The sequence below is a fragment of the Mus caroli genome, chromosome 11, assembly GCF_900094665.2.
Source record: "Mus caroli chromosome 11, CAROLI_EIJ_v1.1, whole genome shotgun sequence".
In the NCBI taxonomy this organism is placed as follows: Eukaryota; Metazoa; Chordata; class Mammalia; order Rodentia; family Muridae; genus Mus; species Mus caroli.
In genome coordinates, this window is record NC_034580.1 from 3,243,325 (window position 1) to 3,264,071 (window position 20,747).

A 20,747-nucleotide genomic window follows, 5' to 3' on the forward strand; every position below is an offset into this window, starting at 1 on the left:
TTCTGCTGGAGACAATATAAGGACATTGGAAGAAGGGAGTCTCGCTCTTGCTCCCTCACTTGCTTGCTGTGTGGGACTGAGTAACTGCTAGATCCTTGGACTTCCATTCACAGCTACTACTGAACCATTGTTGGGAATTGGAATGCAGACTGTAAGTCATCAATAAATTCCTTTACTATATAGAGACTACCCATAAGTTCTGTGACTCTAGAGAACCCTAACTAATACAGGAGTATTAGTTACTCGCTGGGTATCCCCGAGTCCATCACTGGATAAACAGAATCACAGAGTCCCTGAGTCCATCACTGGATAAACAGAATCACAGAGTCCCCGAGTCCATCACTGGATAAACAGAATTGCAGGGTATCCCCAAGTCCATTACTGAATAAACAGAGTTGCAGGGTATCTCCGAGTCCATTACTGGATAAACACAATGGGCTGTCTCCATGCAATGAGACCATCTTCTCCCATAAAAAGGAGGGAAATTCTGGCAGCAACTGAAGATATGTGCCTGCAATCTCAGTCCTCGAGGGCCTTAGGCAAAGAGGATTGGCTGCAAGTTCAAGGCTAGCCTGAGTCATAGTGTGAGAACCTGTTTCAACCTCTCCCCAACCAAAGAAGTTCTGACACACAGATGAACCTTGAAGTCACAAAGCTAAGTGAAGTATGTGGGCCTCAAAACCACAAACCCTGTGGTTGGACTTATATGAGGTTCTTAAGTCAAATGCAGGGACACAGTAGAATGGAGTGAGCTGGAGAAGCATGGGGGTATGTGTAATGCAGTGGCTCGCAATTCATGAGTCTGGGCTCCTTTGGCGGTTACAGATCAGATGGATATCCTGCATATCCGATATTTATGATCCCTAACAGTAGCAAAATTACAGTTATGACGTAGCAACAAAGTAATTGTATGCTTGGGGTCACCATCACATGAGGAACTGTATTAAAGTAACCCCAGCATTAGGAAGGCTGATTTAATGGATAGAGTGTCTTCTGGAGAAGATAAAATCACCCTGGAGATAGATAGTGGTTGTATGACAAAGCATGTGTTTGACACTTATGTACCTGGATACTTGAGTGTGACCAGAATGTACAGTAGATTTAGCAAGAACAGTAGCAATGGTAATTGTGGGTTAGCGGGAGAATGAACTCTTTTGAAAGGTAAGGCAGAAAAAGTAGATACCTTGCAGGTGCCTGTGTCTAATCTGTCACCTGGGGGCCTGCATGCATACAAGTAGGAAATGATTTCTACAAATTTTGTCCAACCAAAACAATCTTAAACTTACTTAGCACATGAGATACTTGTTAAATCGGCCTGGTTCTCTAGTAGGAACTTTGTAGGTGACAACATCATGTTGCAATGTCAAAGGGCTGGATGACCCTGCCAGCCTTACAGAATGCCAAAAGTATCTACAGGTCCCTTCCGTTTGGCTAGAAAATAATTGTTTAAAGTATTTGTGCACATAATTACTTTGCTAGCTTGTTACATCGTTGCACTATCTGCCGCATGCAGAAGGGATGTAGGTCAAAGGTCAGAAAGGAGCAGGGAATTCTGGGAAATTCCACCTGTTGGTTCTGAGAAGCAAAACCTGGATCTCTACAAGACCAGTCAACCCTTTCTTTTCTTTTTTAATTTTATATATTTCTTTATTATTTTTTTTTTGGCTTTTCAAGACAGGGTCTCTGTGCTAGTACTAAAGTATGCTCTTGCACGCCTGGTGCTTTTAACCACTGAATCATCTCTCCAGCCCTTAGGAAAATCAGAGTGATTTCTTTTGTTGTCGATGTTTTGTTTTGTTTCCTCTTTTCTTTTTTTTCTTTTTTTTTCTGAGACAGGGTTTCTCTGTATAGCCCTGGCTGTCCTGGAACTCACTTTGTAGACCAGGCTGGCCTTGAACTCAGAAATTCACCTGCCTCTGCCTCTTGAGTGCTGGAATTAAAGCCGTGCGCCACCACCCCAGGCTTGAACAGAGTGATTTCAACAGAGTGAAAGAGGCAGCACTCAGGAAGGGACTATTTGGCTGTGTAGAGTCTACGTGGGCAGGTATGTGTTGTTTTCACTTTCAGCGATGGGCTTCTCAATTCCCTGTCTCTAAAGACGCACCGGTCCGCCATGAAAGACTCGAAGGTTCCAGATGGCCCTGGCCAGTATTCGGTCACGAACTGACTAGACGAGCAGGCTTTGGCCAGGCCCAGGCCCAGGCCCTGGCCCTGCCTGCCCTGCCGTGGCCCCGCCCCCGCCATAGCCCCACCCCCAGTCGGCCCCGCCCCGGTGGACAGAAGCAGGAAGCGTGCGGGGCTCCTCCGACGCCGCGGTCGCAAAGGTGCGGAGGGGACGCAGGGTGCAGGCCGGGCGCACTGAACTTCCTGCACGGCAGCCAGTCGCCGCCCCGGCCCAGCCCCGGCCCAGCCCCGGCTCAACCCGGCCATGCAGGCCCGCACTCGCCCCTGCCCGAGCTTCTGGAGCAGCGCTCGGGGCTCTGCTGCTCTGGCCTGGGGGGCGGGGCCGGCGGCGCGGCGTCATGCATATGCATGAGCAGCGCGGCGGCGGCTCCATTGTGCCCTCCGAGCGGCGGCGGCGCGATGGCGCGGGCGGCGGCGGCCCGGGGGCGGCGGGCGGCGCCGAGGGCGGGCTGAGCGCATGGAGCGGCGCGGGCCGGGGGCCGCGGCGACGGGCCGGGCCGGGCCGGGCGGAGGTGAGCGGCTAGGTGGCGCGGGGTACCGCAGGCGAGCGCGGGCGGTGGGGCGCGCAGGTGCGGCAGGTGCGGTGGCAGGTGCGGCCGGTCCCGGAGCACCGGACGGTTTTGGCTGGGCCCGGCTCTACCGCCCACCTTCGGGTACCTGTCCCCCTGCGCCGTGCTATCCGACTCTCTCACCCCTCCGCTGAGCCTTTGTTGGGGTTGGCCCAGGGGTGCAAGTGGCCTTCGGGGGCCTCCTGAGCCGAGGAGGCTGATGGGCCCTCTCCCCAGCCTGTCGTTCCAGCTCTGGAGCGGGGCAGGTTCACCTTCACGGAGCACCCCTCGGGTTCCCACTTACGTGCTCACCATCTGGGCGATTGGGGGCCGGGGGTGGGGCGTGGGAGCGGTTACTGGACGGACAAGGAGCCGCGCTGCCCCTAGGCTGAGGACGCTGACCTGTCAGTCCCTGGCCGCGTTTTTGACAGGAACACCGTTTTGCAAACTGAAGCTCTGGCACGAAGGTGCCCTACTCTCCCTAAATTTTTTGTTCTCCTTGGTACCCTTAACACCACTCCTAGGTGCCCAGTCCCCCCCCCCCCCAGTATCCCTTTCCCTCAAGGTATCATTTTCCCAGTACCCAGTACCTTTCTTATTTTGCCACCTTTCCTGCTTGCCTCCCCTATCCTGCCCTCATCCTTCTAGGGTTCCTTCTCATAGTAGTTAGAGACAGTCTTTGCTGATATCTTTAACTCATTTATGTTATTGCAGAAAATTTCATAGGGACACAAATAGTACATGTGACCTGATGAATGTGAGTAGGGTGAACAGAGACTCACCACCAAGTCCTGGCAAAGCCAGTACAAAGGGCGTCCCTTGACACTTGAGAATAGTAACTAGGGAGGGAAGCTTAACTTTCCTCCCCAGAGCAGACCTCAAGGCCCTTGACGTGCTCCCAGGATGTGGAAGCAGACTGGAGGTATAATGAGCATAAGCAGGTAAGAGACAGGCCCGACATGTTTAGGGAGCATCCTGATTGCTGGGATTGATCTGTAAGGGCTGATGACTTAAAGGTGTCCATATAGCTTAGAGTGGCCTCCAGATTCCCGCTTGAAACCTTGTGCTTTGAAGTCAGGTTTGGTTGGGTTGTTGGCAGATGCTCATCCCTGGAGTCATCATGAACACTTGTCTGCACACTGAGGCTAGGGGGTAGGAAGTACTGTTACCTGTACATGCTGGGCAGGCAGGACCCCTAGCTTCTGGGCGTTTGACCCTTCCTTAAATACTAGGGACTCGGTCTTTGCCACACCCACACGTCACACCTGTCACATCGTCGTCCTCCTCCTGCCATGTGATTTTACTAGCTTACCTCGAACTCCTAGGCTTAAATGATCTTCCTGCCCCAACCTCCTGAGTGTCTAAGACTACAGGTTTACACCGCCTCACCCTTTCCTGGAACTGCCATTTCTCTGGAGCCTTTCGGTCCCAGTTTCTTTTTCTTTTTCTTTTCTTTCTTTCTTTTTTTTTTTTTTTTTTTTTTTTTTTTTTTTTCAAGACAGGGTTTCTCTGTGTAGCCCTGGCTGTCCTGGAACTCACTCTGTAGACCAAGCTCTTTGAATGCAAAGATCCGCCTGCCTCTGCCTCTAGAGTGCAGGGATTAAAGGTGTGTGCCACCACTGCCCAGCTGATCCCACTTTCTTAAGATGAAGCCTAACCCTGGAACTTTAGAGGAGTGAGCCCTATTTTGTGAGCTGTTGAGAAAGACGTTGGCTGGGAGTGGTGCCCATTACTAGGTCTTGTTCTTAGCTGCTCAGACAGGTAGAAGTGGATGGAGCCAGGAGACTTGGATTGTCGCTGCTCTGGGACACCTGGAAAGAAGGTTCTCTGGAGCTCAGTGCCTGAGGGAAGACGTGACCTGCCCCCCAGAAAGCTTTGTACTCCTAGATGGACTTCAAGTCAGAGCAGCTCTGTTAGGGGACCTGGCTTCTAGCTTCAGTAGGCACCCTGAGAGGCCAGGCCTCTTACCCAGCTCTGCCTTGGAAGTGGGAGGTAGTAGATCTACGCTCATAGAATGCCTCTCTATAGTCAGGAGCAGGGGGTCCACTGGATACCAGATCTTGGGGCTTGGGGCCTTCTCACCAGACCTACGTGATGAGGTGTGAACTTAGGAGTTTAGCAGGAAGTCCTCCCAGCAAAGAGGCATGCTTAGGGGGAACTGGAAATGCCTGTGGTCTCTGTCCACAGCAGAGAAGCATTGTGGGTGGAATTCCCCAGGCTCATGTGATGTAGAAGGCCCCTGTGGGTGCCTCCCCACCCTACACCTGCCCTGCTCTCTTCTCCCCGACTCTGTTCCGTGCATTTCCTAGATTAGAGGCTTTCAAACTGTGGTCAGGTGTATTAAACATACAAGGCTCAGGACCCAGCCTGTGCTGATGACCCTGGGTGGGGCCAGCAGCCTGTCTCACCAGCGACTGGAAAGCTCTGACATTGACTGTTGCTGCCTTAGGTGACTTGAAATGAGGCAAGAGCTTACTGGCTGCCTCTCAGCCTGGTTCCCTCCCTTCTTAGGACAGCAGAACAATCCTGGCCAACCCAAAAAAAACAGCAGTTTTTTGAGGGGAAGGGTGTTTGCTGTTGGTGATGTGGTTTTGTAATTATTTAGTTAATTTGTTTTGTTTTGGCAGGCCTTGAACTCATGACCCTTTTGCCTGTGTCTCCCAGTTGCTGTGATTTTAAGTAGGCGCCAGCACACTAGGCTAGTCTAGAACTCATCATCTAATCAAAGCTGGCCTTGACTTCCTGATCCTTGTGGCTCTACCTCCCTAGTGCTAGGGTTGTAGGCATGGGCCACCATACCTTGATTTGGCTAAATGTTTTATTGTCAGATAATTGTAGCTATCTCCAGTTGTAAGAAATATCACAAAAAGTTTCCTTGTATCTCTACCCAGTTTCCTCCAAATGGTAACATTGTACAAAACTGTAGTAAAATATCACTCTGGGACCAGCACATTGCTACAATCAGGAGGAGCCTTTCTGTTGTGGATTTATATTCACATCCATCTTCTTTCTGCTGAAGTTATAGACCTGAAGGTCATCCCCCCACCCTCATTCAATCCCTGGCCACTATTAACCTGTTTACAGTTTTCCTAATTTTGGCAGATGATGGAATCATACCATATAGCACCAGTAATTGGCTTTTTGTACTCAACACAGTTTCTGGAAGATTCATCTAGAATAGGCTGTAGTGTGTTAGCAGTAGTGTGCACCTCTGGCATCTGGGCTGTGGGTGTCCTGCACTGATGGAACTATTCTTTCATTGAAGGACATCTGGGCCGTTTCCAATCTTTGGCTGTGACAAACATTTGTTTGTAGGTTCTATAAACATAAGTTGGCATCTCTGAGCTATATGTCCCAGAGTTGAGTTGCTGGGTTGTGCTGTGGTAGCTGCACACTCGGATTTATAAGAAATAGCCAGACTCTTCCAGAGTAGCTGTGCCTTTCATTTTACATTCTCATGAGAGATACATGTGGGGTCTAGTTCCTCCTTTCCAGCGTTTTATGATGTCACTTTTTATCTTAGCCGTTCTCCTTTAATCTGTTTCCTGACAGGATGCTAAGCACTTTTCCTTGAGTTATTTTACCATTTATGTTTTCTTTGAAGAAGTCTATTCGTGTGTTTTGCTGATTTTCTATTTGGATTTTGTTTTAATAATAATTTAAGCTGGGCAGTTGTGGTGTACAACTTTAATCCCAGCACTAGGGAGTCAGATTGATCTTTGTGAGTTTGAGGTCAGCTTGGTCTACAGAGCAAATTCCAGGGTAGCCAGAGCTACACAAAGAAACCCTGTCACAAAAACAATAGCAATAATAATAATAATTTAATAATTTGTTATATATTTTAGGTGCTATGCTGCCTTTTTTGGAACAGGTGTAAGCATTTCTTCCAGCTTGTATCATATCTTATAATTCTTTTAGCAGATCTTTCACAGAAAAGTTTTTAATTTTATTTTATGGATCAAATTTAGATTTGGTATCACATCTAAAAACTTTCTGCTCACCCTGGATCCTGTGGAGTTTCTTTGACATTTTCTTAAACATTTTATAGTTTGTATTTTACATTTAAACCTAGGACCTAGTTCATTTTGGTATATGCTGTGAATCGGTTGTTGTTGTTACAGTAGTGAGGCTCAAACTCAGAACATGACATGTGTAAACACACAGGACAAGTGCTCTGCCATTAAGCTACATCTAGAGATGCTGCCACCCCATCATATTTTGTGTCTGAAGCTTTTTGTTTACTGGTAGGCTCTAGTTGCTCATGCACCACTTGTTAGAGATGTCCTTCCTCCACTGAACTGCTTTGGTGTCTCTGGGAGTATTTGTGGCTATTTTCCCATCTCTTCTCTTTTCCATTAAGTCGTGCTTTTGTCTTGATTCCTGTTCCTATTTCCGACATCCACATGGTTGTTCCAGACCCCACATGTCAGATCTTGGGAGGAGTTCTTCCCACCAGGTCAGCTGCCAGGATCCAGCAGGAGCAACATAGATGCCAGCCTTTGCTGCCAATCTGGCACATTCTGTCTCCAGCTGCCTAGGCAGGACCTGGCCTGGGCTAGAATCAAGTGTAGTTGCCTCTGAGGGCTAGGGGACAGACACCTGTGGATGAGGCTTCTGTGCCCCTGATTAGTTCTCTTCCCTGGGAGCCTGGTGCTGGGTGTGAGAAGGACCTCTGGGAGCCTAAGGCTGCCCAGGCAAGGACAAGTCACAGTCCCCTTTTCTCTCTTTCTCTTATCTGTTCTGGGGCTTTGTGTGTGTAGCCCTGCCCTGCAGAGCCTCCAGGTCTGTACTGAGCTCTGAGCGGTAAGCACAAAGAAATGTTTGTTCCAGAGCTGAGGGGGTGCTGCGATACCCCTTGCTCCCCTAGACAAGAGGCTTGTGAGTGCTGAGTGGAAATTACCAGATCTGATCATGGTTCAAAAGATAGCTGTGGCAATCACACAGCCCCTACCAAGAGAGGGTTTCAGACAGGAGTACCCAGGTCTTCCCAGAGGTCCCTGAGAAGTGCCCAACACATGGCTTGTGTGCCATTCTGGTGAGACCAAGCAGAGGTAGGCACGCATGTGGTCCAGGGTATATTAGGGCCTGAGTGGATGAGGCACTGAGAAAGGCAGGGAGTGGGAGGCTTCTGTACCAGTCGCTGCTCTTACCTGCTGTCGCCTCCCTGTCCACCAGCCACTGCTACGGTTTTCTAAGGATGAGGCCTAGTTGGTCCCATCTTGTAGATATGCGTTAGCATGGTCTCGCTTTGTGAATACCCCCCACATCTGCTGTGCTGTGTGTGTCACTGCCATGTTGGGAATTCACAAGTGTCACAGATGGGTCTGTGGGAGGGCAAGATGTCCCCTTGACCATATACTTAAGGCCATATTTGTCTCAGGTGTGTGAGACACTCGAGCGAGCGCGCGCGCGCACACACACACACACACACACACGCACGCACACACACACACGCACACACACACACACACGCCTGCTCCCCTCAAGTCATCTGGATCAGCTTGAAGGTCCTGTGACCTGAAGCCTTTCTGCCACCTTCTTGATAGGAGAGAGCTGCCAACCAGGGACTGGGTCAGTGCCTGTGTCCTGTGTCAGCCGTGTCAGTACAGCCGCCCTAAGGCCAACCTGGTGGATGGACTGCCGTTGTACATCTGCTGCCTGACTTTCCAGCCTCTGCCTCAAAGAACACTCAAGCTCTGCTCCTTCTCAGGTCTCTGGGCTCCCCAGGGTTGGGGCTACCCCTCTGACCTTCTCCAGGGCCTGCTGAGGGTTCCTGGCTTTCTATGGTTTATATGGGAAAGGGAATATGGGAAGTATTTGATATCAGAAAGCCCTTTTCCAGGGTTGATCCAATGGCTTAAGATGACAGAGCCCTTGTTAGAGTTGCTTTGCACTGCATTCTGGGCTGACATTTGCCAACACTACTACCCTGGCTTTGTCCATGCTACCATGAGCATCTAAGCTCTTGCCCTCTCCCTCCTGTCCAGCAGCCGGAGCAGCAACTCCCGGATAAGTTCCAGCACATTGGGCCTGTAGGCTGCTCCATCACCAATGAACCCCATGAACCCCATGAAACCTGCCCTGCCCCCTGCACCACACGGGTGAGTGTGGGCTTTTGTGGCCTGCCTCTAGCAAGCCCTTGGCCTTCTGACCCTGCCTTAACCAGCCGCTCTCTTCTAGTGATGGTTCATTTGCATATGAGTCTGTGCCTTGGCAACAAAGTGCCACTCAGCCAGCTGGGTCACTGTCTGTGGTCACTACTGTGTGGGGAGTTGGCAACGCAACACAGAGCCAGGTGAGTGTGCACCAGGGCCATCCCCCCAGCCCTCAAGATCCAGAGTCTTGGTGGTGCCTCTACTATCTTAGGGCTCCAAGAACCAGGGACCAAGCAGACTGTCTGAAGCACAAGGATGGGGCTTCTTGAGGGTCTCAAGTCACTAGGTGCCTTTCTTCTGTACTACCATGGGATGTCTTCCCCTGGCTCCAGAGACCCTTCCAGTCAGAACTGTAGACAACCACTCCTGCCACCCAGGTCCTCCCCCATTTGCTGGGCATCTCTTGGCATCTAGCACTTTAGGGCTGTGTCTTAAAGACAGTGGTTTGGCTGGTTCTCTCTGGTGACTCCCACTTCCTTGTAGGTTTTGGGGAACCCCATGGGCCCTGCAGGAAGCCCCCCTGGTGGTTCCATGATGCCTGGTGTGGCAGGTGGCAGCTCTGCCTTGACCTCCCCGCAGTGCCTGGGACAGCAGGCGTTTGCTGAAGGAGGTGCTAGCAAGAGCTACGTACAGCAAGGCGTATATGGCCGAGGGAGCTACCCTGGGGGATCCAGCTTCACTACCGGGTAAGCCAGTGACTTGAAGCCCTCAGCCTGTCAGTCCTGTAGAAGGGTTGGATGTTGCCTGCTCCTCCCTACTGTTCTAGTAGCGACAGTGGAAGTTCTATTAAGAATGGAAGAAGTGCTGTGTGTCCCAGAGAAAGCCTCTCTAGACAGTAAGGCAGTCCTATATCACCTACAGGTATGCAGGAGGCCCTGCAGGCCTGGGGCTCCCCACACATGCAGCACGGCCCTCAACTGACTTCACACAAGCAGCAGCTGCAGCTGCCATGGCTGCTGCTGCAGCCACCGCGACAGCCACAGCCACCGCCACGGTGGCTGCCCTGCAGGAAAAGCAGAGCCAGGAGCTAAGCCAATATGGAGCGGTAAGGCCCCCTCCAGCTCCTTCCATGTGCTAGTAATTATGGGTGGGCTTGTAGATTTGGCAAGGCAGCAGGTTCTGGGGACAAGTGTGGACTGTGCTGGGTTTCCCAAGGCCAGTGAGAGAGAGGACCATGGCAGCAGCTGAGAGTGGGGTCTGACTGTTCCTCTTCTTTCTCCTCTCAGATGGGGACTGGGCAGTCTTTTAACAGCCAGTTTCTGCAGCATGGAGGTCCTCGAGGACCCAGTGTGCCCCCTGGCATGAACCCTTCAGGCATGGGAGGAATGATGGGTCCCTCTGGCCTTTCTTCGATGGCCATGACTCCTACCCGGGCAGCAGGCATGACACCCTTATATGCAGGACAGCGACTGCCTCAGCATGGGTACCCTGGGCCTCCACAGGGGCAGCCATTGCCTCGACAGGGGATCAAGAGAGCCTACTCAGAGGTGGGTATCTTGCTGGCTCAGGTTCGGTCCTAGATGATGAGTCAACTACCCTAGCACCCTCCAAGTTATGACAAGGGTGGCATCTGGAATGAGAGAGGACTGCCTGTGCCCAACAGAATCACATACATGCACACGCACTCACGTTGACATATATACATGCATGCAAACTGCTTCCCCCTGATACCTCTCTTTCCCTGGGCATCTGCTTCTTCTCAGGTGTATCCTGGGCAGCAGTATCTGCAAGGAGGCCAGTATGCAGCCAGCACTGCCCAGTATGCTCCTGGCCCTGGGCAGCCCCCTGGCCCTGCCTCCTCCTATGCAGGACACAGACTACCCCTGCAGCAGGGCATGGCCCAGTCCCTGTCTGCTCCTGGCCCCACGGGACTGCATTACAAGGTAGGACTGGTTCCCGTGGGCCTGGGCTGGGTTGAGTGCCACAGGGTTCAGTGGGCGTTAGGCAGGTTGGCCAGGGAATCCTAAGCAGTACAAGAACAGCTCTCAGGGTGACTGGTGGTACGCACATGCCTGCCCCACCTGCCCGCCTGCCTACCCGTGAGCAATTGGTATAGGGACAGCAGGTAGGCTTCCAAGCCATACTCTCTGTGAAGCTGTGCATTTCACTCCCTCACTCCTCTACCCTGCATCCTGACCTCTGTCTAAAAGACAGGCCCTTGCTGGCAGTGCCTCCTCTCTGGGCACATGGAGGATGAGCACACCTCATGTGGGGCCTGGGGAGGCAGGATGATGAGGCTGAGAAGGGGGAAGGTAGAAGGAGCGTGGTGTGCACTGATCTTTCAGCCTTTCCAGCTTGGAGGGTCACTCCTGTTGATGTAATGTTAACCTTTTGCACTATGAAATAATTTCGGGGGATGTGGGCACAGATCAGCACCTCTGTGTGGTACAGGCTCTGGGATTGGGCCTCGGGGGTCAGTGCAGGGCAGGCTAGAACCCCAAGCACACTCAGTTTTCTCTCCCACAGCCCACAGAGCAGTTCAACGGGCAGGGCGCCAGCTTCAACGGGGGCAGCATCAGCTACAGCCAGCCTGGCTTGAGTGGGGTACGGGGCTTGGCAGGGGTGGATGGGCCGGGAGGTTCACAGGGTGGGCACATGGAAAGAGGGCACCCAGGCAGGAGGAAGTGTAGGCGCCCTGCCTAGTACTCCAGGGTGCCTCCTGCCCACTTGGGTAGTGATGGTTTCCACGGGTGCTCCGTGAACAGACCACCCTCCCTCCCGTGCCATTCTGCTTTGACTGTGTATGCTCAACCTCTACAGCCTGCCCGCTCCATCCCTGGTTACCCCAGCTCCCCACTGCCGGGGAACCCCACACCACCCATGACGCCTAGCAGCAATGTTCCCTACATGTCCCCAAGCCAGGAAGTCAAGTCTCCTTTCCTGCCTGACCTCAAGCCAGGCCTCAGCTCCTTGCACCCATCGCCCTCTGGTGAGTGTTTATTTTAAGGACAACACCCACCTGAGGTGTCTGTAGCTTCAGTAATTACGCCTCAATAGAGTCCTCCAGGGAGCTTGGAAAACTAGGGACAGTTGCTAGACCCTGAGAAAAGCCCAGTGCCCCAGCTTCATAAGAACCAAGAAGGGGTGGGGGGAGCTGGAGAGAAGGCTCAGCAGTTAAGAACACTGACTGCTTACCCAGAGGTCTTGAGTTCAAATCCCAGCAACCACAAGGTGTCTCACAACCATCTGTAATGGAATGTGATGCCCTCTTCTGCTGTGTTTGAAGACAGTGATAGTGTACTCACATACATGAAATAAATCAATAAATCTTTAAAAAAAAAAACCCAAAAAACAAAAACCAGGAAGGGTTAGATCAGATCCTCCTGTTTCTCATAGTGGCCCTGTCAAAATTTTTCTGTGAAGCCAAAATGAGCCCTCAGCAGCTCAACCCTGCTACAGACCCTTATTTCAGGGAGACTTCTGTGGAAAAGGTCTAGATTGAATATGCTTTCTTGGTTGGAACCGTGTCCTGTGACTGTGTTCAGATGTGATTCAGTCTGTGCTTGATAACCAAGCATGATAGAACATGCATACTGTGGGCCCAAGTCCTAAGAAGAAACACTAATGGGAGCCCCTCTTGTCGGGGTGTCTCATCCTCTCCAGAGTTTCTGGCCGCAGTTGACTTAGGGTTTGGGGCTCTAGGTGCAGAAGTGTTGTTGAGGGCCAAGCTCTCTTGGCAAGGTACCAAACTCATGGCCAGCATACCTCTGCCCTCAGGAAGTGTCCATTGTGATGAGCTGCGCCTGACCTTCCCAGTTCGAGATGGGGTGGTCCTGGAGCCCTTCCGCCTGCAGCACAACCTGGCTGTGAGCAACCATGTCTTCCAGCTCCGAGATTCTGTCTATAAGACCCTGATGCTGAGGTGAGTCTCGCTGCCATCTTGCCGCTGGTCCCTGGCTGCACAGTGTGGGCTCCCATCATCTTCTTCCCTGCTAGGCCTGACCTGGAGCTGCAGTTTAAGTGCTATCACCATGAGGACCGGCAGATGAACACCAACTGGCCAGCGTCTGTGCAGGTCAGCGTCAACGCCACACCCCTCAGCATCGAGCGTGGAGACAACAAGACCTCGCACAAGCCCCTCTACCTGAAGCATGTGTGCCAGCCAGGTCGCAACACCATCCAGATCACTGTCACCGCTTGCTGCTGTGTGCGTAGTGTGGGACTGTGGGCAGGGCTGGTACACACCCCCAGATTGTCGTCTCTCCTGTGGGGTTTGGGAGCTGTGGGTGAGGGTCTGTCTCCCTGAGAAGCAAGGGGTTGCTTCTCCATTTTACTCTGTCCTTGCCCTTTAAGAAAAGGGAACCGTGCACCACCACACCTTTAACCCCAGCACTCGGGAGGCAGAGGCAGGCGGGTTTCTGAGTTCGAGGCCAACCTGGTCTACAAAGTTCCAGGACAGCCAGGGCTACCCAGAGAAATCCTGTCTCGAAAAGAAAAGAAAAGAAAAGAAAAGAAAAGAAAAGAAAAGAAAAGAAAAGAAAAGGGAACCAGTTAAATACGCTCTGTTACATTAAAAGATTGAACGCTCCCGTTGATTATGTCAGAGAAACCAAGCTCATGGAAGATGTTCCATCTGTACTGGTCTGGGCCTCACCAGGTTCCAGTGGGCAGGATCCCAAGTAGACTGTGAGCTGCAGGCCACCAGGAGCCGTGCGGATTGAGGTGGCTCAGAAGCCAGAGCATGTCAGGAGTTCCAGGGACTTGCGGTGATTGCCTTTTGACAGAAAACTAGACAGTGGTTGAGCAATACCAGAGTGCTCTGCTGAGGGCTGAGACAGTGTGGTAACAAACAGAAAAGCCCCTGCCTGTGTGTCAGCACTCAGGAGAGCCTCGCTGCCAGGATGGTGGCTGGCTTGGCTTTCTTCCATACTAAGCTCTTCCTCCCCTCTGCCTGCACTCCTTGAATTCACTCTTAGACATGTCCCCGAGCTGGGCCCACCTTCCCTAGCTCCTCCTCCCACCCTCCATGTAACATCCCGCACTCTGTTGCAGTCCCACCTCTTCGTGCTGCAGCTGGTGCACCGTCCGTCTGTCCGTTCCGTGCTGCAGGGCCTCCTCAAGAAGCGCCTATTGCCAGCTGAACACTGCATCACCAAGAGTGAGTGCTCTCTGCTCCTCAACCGCCTGCCTGTGCTGTGCTCGGACTGACCCCTGCTCTGTGGGCCAGAGCCCATTTCCTCTCAGACTGCTAGTTCTAACCCAGGGGCAGCGGTTAGCTCCAGGCTACTCCTGAGAGCCTTTGCTTGAGCAGTGACAGGGTCCCTGGTTAGCCATGGTGCTGGGGTCCTTTACTCAAGTCCTCTCCCCTGTCAATGTCAGTAAAGCGGAACTTCAGTAGCGGCACCATCCCTGGCACCCCTGGGCCCAATGGAGAGGATGGGGTGGAGCAGACGGCTATCAAGGTGTCCCTGAAGTGCCCCATCACCTTCCGCAGGATCCAGCTCCCAGCCCGTGGTCACGACTGTCGACATATACAGGTGTGTGGTCCCTGTAGACATTTGTTGCCCTTAAGATATTTTGAGCTTGTGGAGAAACCAGTATTGACTGGAATCTAGGTGGAAACTGAGAAAACTGCTTAGTAAGAAAGATTAAGAAGGAAGAGCAGTTGAGTGGTGGAGTTGTGGAGGGTTACCAGGAAGGGGATATCATTTGAAATGTAAACGAATAAAATGATTAAGGACAGAATAGAGCACAGGATCCATGGGAAGAATTCTATTTCCAACATTTACCCAACTAAGCTGAGATGCACACTAATATCCATAGCTGCTGCATCCTGTAAAAACCTCAGATAAAGCCATGTTTACCAGCAGTTAAATATTTTGAGCCTGGTATGGTAATCTACACCTGTAATCCCAGATCTCAAGATCTTAAGTGGAAAGCCAGCCTGAGATACATTGTGATAATCTGTCTCAGTTGGGTTTTTTTCCCCTTGAGATAGGACCTCAGATATCCCAGGCTGGCCTCAGACTCACTGTGTAGCTGGGACGAGCCTGACTTCCTAATCATCTTGCCTTAAGCTCCAAGCGCTGTGTCGGCAGGCAGAAACCACCTCACTCTGTGTTGGAAAACAATGTTCTTGGCCTCATCCTCTTTGTTGGGTGGGACCCCAGTATCTCAGCTGGCAGACCAAAAAGACAGACCCACCACAGGGGCCTGTCTTCTTGCTTGCCTCCCCTGAGATTAGATTTGTTCATTTTGAAACAGAATGACAATTGTTTCTACTTATGTTTGTGACATGTTGCTCCAACTGTCCTGGAAAGCTCTTTATGTAGACTAGGAGGCCTCAAACAGAAGGTTCTACCTGCCTCACCTCTGGAACACTGGGGTTAAAGGCATGGGACCCCCAGCCTGCCCTGTGGATACCTGCTAGGGAAGGCTGCCTGGGCATCCCAAGCTGGGTCTATTAAAGAAAAGGCTGCCTGGCAGTGGGCGCACGCCTTTAATCCCAACACTTGGGAGGCAGAGGCAGAGGCAGGCAGATTTCTGAGTTTGAGGCCAGCTTGGTCTACAGAGTGAGTTCCAGGACAGCCAGGCCTACACAGAGAAACCCTGTCTGGACAAAAAAGAAAGAGGGGGGGCGGGGGGGAGAAAGCTGCCGTAGAAACCTGATACCTTAAATATATACCTAAATAAGTCCTACTTTCCTGAAGACTCTCATCACACCCCTGTCCACTCAGGTGGTGAGAATGACCACTGTCTCTATCTCTCCACAGTGCTTTGACCTGGAGTCATACTTACAGCTCAACTGTGAGCGGGGGACCTGGAGGTGTCCAGTATGCAAGTAAGTCAGTCTTGTTAATGATGTGGGGAGAGCTGCCACTTCCTCAGAGGGTGAAACACGAAATAGCATCAAGAAGGGTTCCCTAACAGACCAGAGCAGCCCATCTCAGGGCAGAAAGCGCCTACCAAGTGGCCTTGCATAGCATCCCCTCACACTGGACTGCCATAGTGGCTTATCCAGGGTCACCTCACATAGGGTCACTTGGTACATACCATGAACAGTTGCTGCACACACAGGGGCCCTTACAGAGTCACCTCACATAGGTGACAGAGGTGGAGAAGTGATAGGATTGGCTAGGCTTCCTCACCAGTCTCCTTTGATTTCTACAGCAAGACGGCATTGCTGGAGGGCCTGGAGGTGGATCAGTATATGCTGGGCATCCTGATTTATATTCAGAAGTAAGTGTCTTCTTCCTGCTACCCCTGCATCTGTGGCCACCAGGGGGCGTGCTGGAGTAAGTGCTGTTCTCAGAGCCTCTTCCACGGTGAAGCAGCTCCACTCCTGGCCAGTGCCTACTGCACATCTGATGAGTGCCCTACTGCACATCTGATGAGGTTCCTGGGTAGCGGAAAACCTGGTTGGAAACTTCCTGAAGCTGAGTAGGTAGCAGGTGCCGAGCGGGTGGCAGATGACCGGTACCTGTCTGTCTGTCCGTCCCTGCTTAGCTCAGACTACGAGGAGATCACCATCGACCCTACGTGCAGCTGGAAGCCAGTGCCTGTGAAGCCTGACCTACACATCAAGGAGGAGCCGGATGGGCCAGTGCTGAAGCGCTGCCGCACCGTGAGCCCTGCCCATGTGCTCATGCCCAGTGTGATGGAGATGATTGCAGCCCTGGGCCCTGGCGCTGCCCCTTTTGCCCCATTGCAGCCCCCTTCGGCCCCTACCCCCAGCGACTACCCCAGCCAGGGTGAGTATGGCACAGCCAGGCCTGCACCTCAGGTGACCCTGGGCAAATGACGCATCTCCTCCACATCAGCCTCCTTGCCTGTGGCAGTGTCACAGCCATGGGTACAAGTCCCATGCTGGGGATGCCTGCCCTTCAGAGCCCGTCTCTGGCATGGTAGGAAAGTCATGGGGACCAGGACTCAAGAAAGCAGGGTAGTGAGGCTTCCACCTTTCCTTCTGGCTTGGAGTAAGACTTTTCACTGAAATACTTGCATTTGTTGTGGGTCCCTTTCCATCCGGCGACTGCCCAGGTTCGGCCCCCTTGCAGTGATGGGAAGGCATGTAGAATTACCGCCCGTGTGCCTGCATCCCTCTGTTCCCTAGCTACCTTTCTACCTGGTACGTCCACCTAGCTGAGCTTTCTGTCTGACTTTCCTCTTGTAGGTTCCAACTTCCTGGGGCCTGGAACTTTCCCAGAATCTTTCCCATCTGCTACACCCACCACCCCAAATCTTGCTGAGTTCACCCAGGGGCCACCCCCAATCTCCTACCAGTCTGACATTCCCAGCAGCCTCCTGACTCCAGACAAGTCTGCTCCTTGCCTCCCAGGCCAGGTTAGTGCTGTTACAGAGGCCCATGGGTGGGGAGTCTCCAAGGAGTCCTAGAACTATTCTAACAAGTTCTTTCTCTATCCTCAGATGGCACCAGCAGGCCACCTGGACCCAGCCCATAATCCTGGACCACCAGGACTGCACACTCCCAACCTCGGGCCCACCCCAGGCACTCAGCTACACCATCCAAACCCTTCCCCTGCATCCCGGCAGCCCCTGGGCCAACCAAACACAGGACCCATCAGCGAACTGGCTTTCAATCCTGCCTCGGGCATGATGGGGCCTCCCAGCATGACTGGGGCAGGGGAGGCCTCAGAACCAGCTTTGGATGTAAGTAGCCAGTCCTGTGTGGGGTGGGGTGAGAGTCATCGGTCCCTGAGTCTACACACCTTGCTTCATAGATGGGATAACAGTGAACCTTCAGGAGGGAATGTCACCCAGGGGCAGCTGTTTCACACAGGTTATACCTGGAATAGCTATAGGGCACCAGGTACCTGTGTGTGGTTAATGAGTGACCTGCCCTTAGAAGCTTTGGAGCCTGGGTGTGTGATGCTCACAGCGCTGTCCTCAGAGCCCAATGTGACCTGGGCATTTATTCAGTTCTGCATCTTGATAATGCAGGCAGTTTGTGAGCAGGAGCATGAGTGTGTGTGTTCACTGTCCTTGGACCATAAGAGAAACTCAGTGACGTTCCAGCATGAGGAAGATGAGGAGGAGTAGGCCAGAGCAGAAAGCCCCAGGGGCATGGAATCCTACCATGGGCCCTGGAGATCCTTTTTTAGGCCTCTGCATCTCCAGTGCCACCTCCAGTTGTTCTCACTGGCTCCTGGGGACCAAGTCTCAAGCTGTTGTCCTGCAGCAGCCTTGCATGGGGAGATACAGAGGCCGCTGAGTACAGCCAGATGGCTTCTCTCAGGCACCCAGCATTTGGCAGGGAAGGGCACTTTAGCATTCCCACTGGGCCTGAGGCCAGAACAGCTTGGCCACTGGACACGAAGGGTCTGCACTGCGCTCACAGCTGCTAATGTGTTTGCTTTGCCCTCAGCTGCTCCCAGAACTGACCAATCCTGATGAACTGCTCTCCTACCTGGGTCCACCTGACCTCCCCACAAACAGCAGTGATGATCTGCTCTCACTCTTTGAGAACAACTGATCCTGTGGTAACCCCTGGCCTGGCGAAGACACACTCAAAGATACCACCACAGCCTTCCCTTCTCACCCAGCCCCACAGGCTGCCTGCTGGCTCTCCCTGAACCCCCAATGCACACACCCTGAGCTGGGGCCTGCCACTGCCAGCCCCTGATAAACTGGAAGCAGCCCTGCGCTCCATGGGGCCCCAGGCCAGTGGTCCTCACACCCTCCCTCCATCAAGCTCACTGCTCCAGAATGGTTCTTGTGAGGGGCCTGCAGGCCCCGTCAGCCCCACGTGCACAGCCCTCTGCCCCAGACTCATGGCCTTGCACTTGTCCTTCCACCCTGCCTGCTCCTACCCAGCCTGCATCTTGTCCAGCACTGATCCTTCTGTTTCTGTTCCTCCTCAGAAGAGCTGGCTGCTGAGGCTGGCTCTGTACCCTTGGTCTGCAGCTCCAGTTCCTGAGCCTGGCAGCCTCAGAACCATGCAGAGCACCAGCCTTAGAGGGCCTGGCGCTCCCACCCAGCTGAATCTGGTTTAGGGGTTCCTCCCTCCACCCTGAGCTCCAGGTGGAGGCTGGGGTGGGAGCAATAAAGCACAACAATGTACATAGTGTAGAAATGCCAACAGCTGGGAAAGGGAGGGGCCGCTATTTCAGTCAGCATGTTCCTCTGGACTGGCCTGCGCCTTCCATGTGGTGTCTGCCCCTTACTGAGCACAGACAGCTCAGGGGAGGTTCGACTCCTCTAGGGGTGGGCTTTCAGACTCAGCTCTATGTAAATTCTCCAGTGAGCTGCTCCCCCAAGTTTCTCTCTTCTGTGAAAGTGAAGAATTAGTACAGCTGTGTTTTTTAAACCACCTCATCTCCACCCTGCGGCCCACACCCAGGTGGGGGAGGCCATTGCCTGTGCTGGCAAAGCGCCTGGGCCTGCAAGCAGGGTGCTGGCCTGTTGTGTCTCCTGTCTGTGCAATCTATTAAAGGACTCCCTCTTGGTGGGCTTGGCTGAGTCCTTCCTTTGTGCTGAGGGTCTGTGGCCTTCCTGTTCTTAGCACCCCAAATAAAAATCTAGATGTTTTCATCCAAGCTCAGGATATCCCTGAGCTGTAGTAAATTTCCTTTCTCCTGGAATTTTCCAAGTTGGCTTCAGCTGCAGAGCTATTTTGTAAAGCGTCTCAGGCTTGCCCTGGAGACATTTGCCACCATGTCACCTTTTCTGGGTGTGCCCTAGGGCAGGGAGCCAGCTATCTGACAAGTGACTGCAGCATGGCCAGGGGCCTCAACAGCAGTAGGGACTGAGCCTGTGTTCACTGCCCCTTCTTGGCCTGCGCCCTGCCTAGACAGCATTTCCTGTGCAACAGGAAAGGTGAGAAGCAGGGAGGGGTGAGGGGAATCCTCGGCTGGCTGCCAGAGCCTTCCCTACAGTACTAGAGGCTGCTGGGCAAGAGCAAGGAACCGCCTGCAGAGGCTCAGTAGCTGTCTGACATTTGAGAACACACCGATGGGCTCCGGCCTCCCTAAGGAGCCTGTTTCCAGCTTTTCTGTCCTCTTGCTGAGAGTGGGGGAGGGGATAGAAGTGGAGAAGACAGCAGTGTACAGCCTCTGCGAGGGGAGGTAGCAGGGTTGGAAGAGCCAGGATGCCGGCATAGACTCTGTAATAGGTACCTGCAATCGGGAGAACCTAGAGACCAGCAGCACCATAGCCATCTGTCCTGACAACAGCCATCCAGAAAATCCAACCTCAGGAGCTGGACAAGTGATGGAGGAGTAGCTGTCAGAGTTCCTGTGCTCGGTCGGGAATGGGTGACAGAAAAGGTGGCAGAAACTCAGTACGCTGCTTTTATGAAGCTTAAGGCTAGTGAGCTGCACAGGACCTGTACATGCATTCCTTTCAACAAAGCACGCGCATGGACCCAATGAGGGCTGCTGGCTTTGGGGCTCTCCACCGCATTGCACTGGCTCTGTCACTATAATTTATGTATGTGCCAAGTATTACATAACTTTAATAAAGTTGGCTAGACCTGACATACAGAATACATGTTCTCAGTGCAACATACCCCAGGATATATAGCATGTCTCAGGCAATTAGACTGGAACCTGCTGCCTCTCTGCAGTGGAGTCCGGCACACAAGCAGGAAAGAAACAAATTTGGAAATCACATCTGGTTTTGAGATGAGACAGGCTCCCTCATGAAGCCCAGGCTAGCCTCATCATCCTGCTATGCCTGAGTGCTAGAATTACATATGTATCACACTGTCTTTTAACAACTGATAGGAGCCGGGCGTGGTGGCGCACGCCTTTAATCCCAGCACTCGGGAGGCAGAGGCAGGTGGATTTCTGAGTTCGAGGCCAGCCTGGGCTACAGAGTGAGTTCCAGGACAGCCACGACTACACAGAGAAACCCTGTCTCGAAAAACAAAAAATAAAAAAAACAAAAAATAAAAATAAAA

The 20,747-nt window shown here is 52.6% G+C and overlaps 2 protein-coding genes across 7 annotated transcripts; one reads left to right on the top strand and one right to left on the bottom strand.

Moving 5' to 3' along the window:
• Positions 1 to 2,264: 2,264 nt before the first annotated feature.
• On the top strand, positions 2,265 to 20,322 carry Zmiz2 (zinc finger MIZ-type containing 2). Of its 6 annotated transcripts, none has more exons than XM_021175896.1 (20): positions 2,265 to 2,324; positions 8,279 to 8,442; positions 8,723 to 8,833; positions 8,913 to 9,027; positions 9,371 to 9,573; positions 9,749 to 9,932; positions 10,114 to 10,374; positions 10,591 to 10,770; positions 11,354 to 11,431; positions 11,648 to 11,816; positions 12,605 to 12,749; positions 12,824 to 13,034; positions 13,880 to 13,985; positions 14,207 to 14,364; positions 15,601 to 15,668; positions 15,998 to 16,066; positions 16,334 to 16,578; positions 17,001 to 17,170; positions 17,255 to 17,497; positions 18,213 to 20,322. In XM_021175896.1, exons 3-20 carry the CDS (start codon positions 8,784 to 8,786, stop codon positions 18,318 to 18,320), a joined length of 2,763 nt encoding a protein of 920 aa, XP_021031555.1. In that variant the 5' UTR covers positions 2,265 to 2,324; positions 8,279 to 8,442; positions 8,723 to 8,783; the 3' UTR covers positions 18,321 to 20,322. The 6 variants fall into 6 exon arrangements, with proteins under 6 accessions (XP_021031555.1, XP_029339691.1, XP_021031557.1 ...); XM_029483831.1 differs by lacking the exon at positions 2,265 to 2,324 and adding an exon at positions 2,655 to 2,696 and having other exon boundaries at positions 8,720 to 8,833; XM_021175898.2 differs by lacking the exon at positions 2,265 to 2,324 and adding an exon at positions 2,655 to 2,696.
• LOC110306273 (basic salivary proline-rich protein 4-like) lies at positions 2,418 to 3,693 on the bottom strand. The gene is made up of 3 exons (XM_021178450.1): positions 3,610 to 3,693; positions 3,037 to 3,144; positions 2,418 to 2,984 (listed from the first exon to the last, which is right to left on the bottom strand). The coding sequence occupies exons 1-3, from the start codon at positions 3,691 to 3,693 to the stop codon at positions 2,418 to 2,420; spliced, it is 759 nt and encodes a 252-aa protein (XP_021034109.1).
• Positions 20,323 to 20,747: the final 425 nt, after the last annotated feature.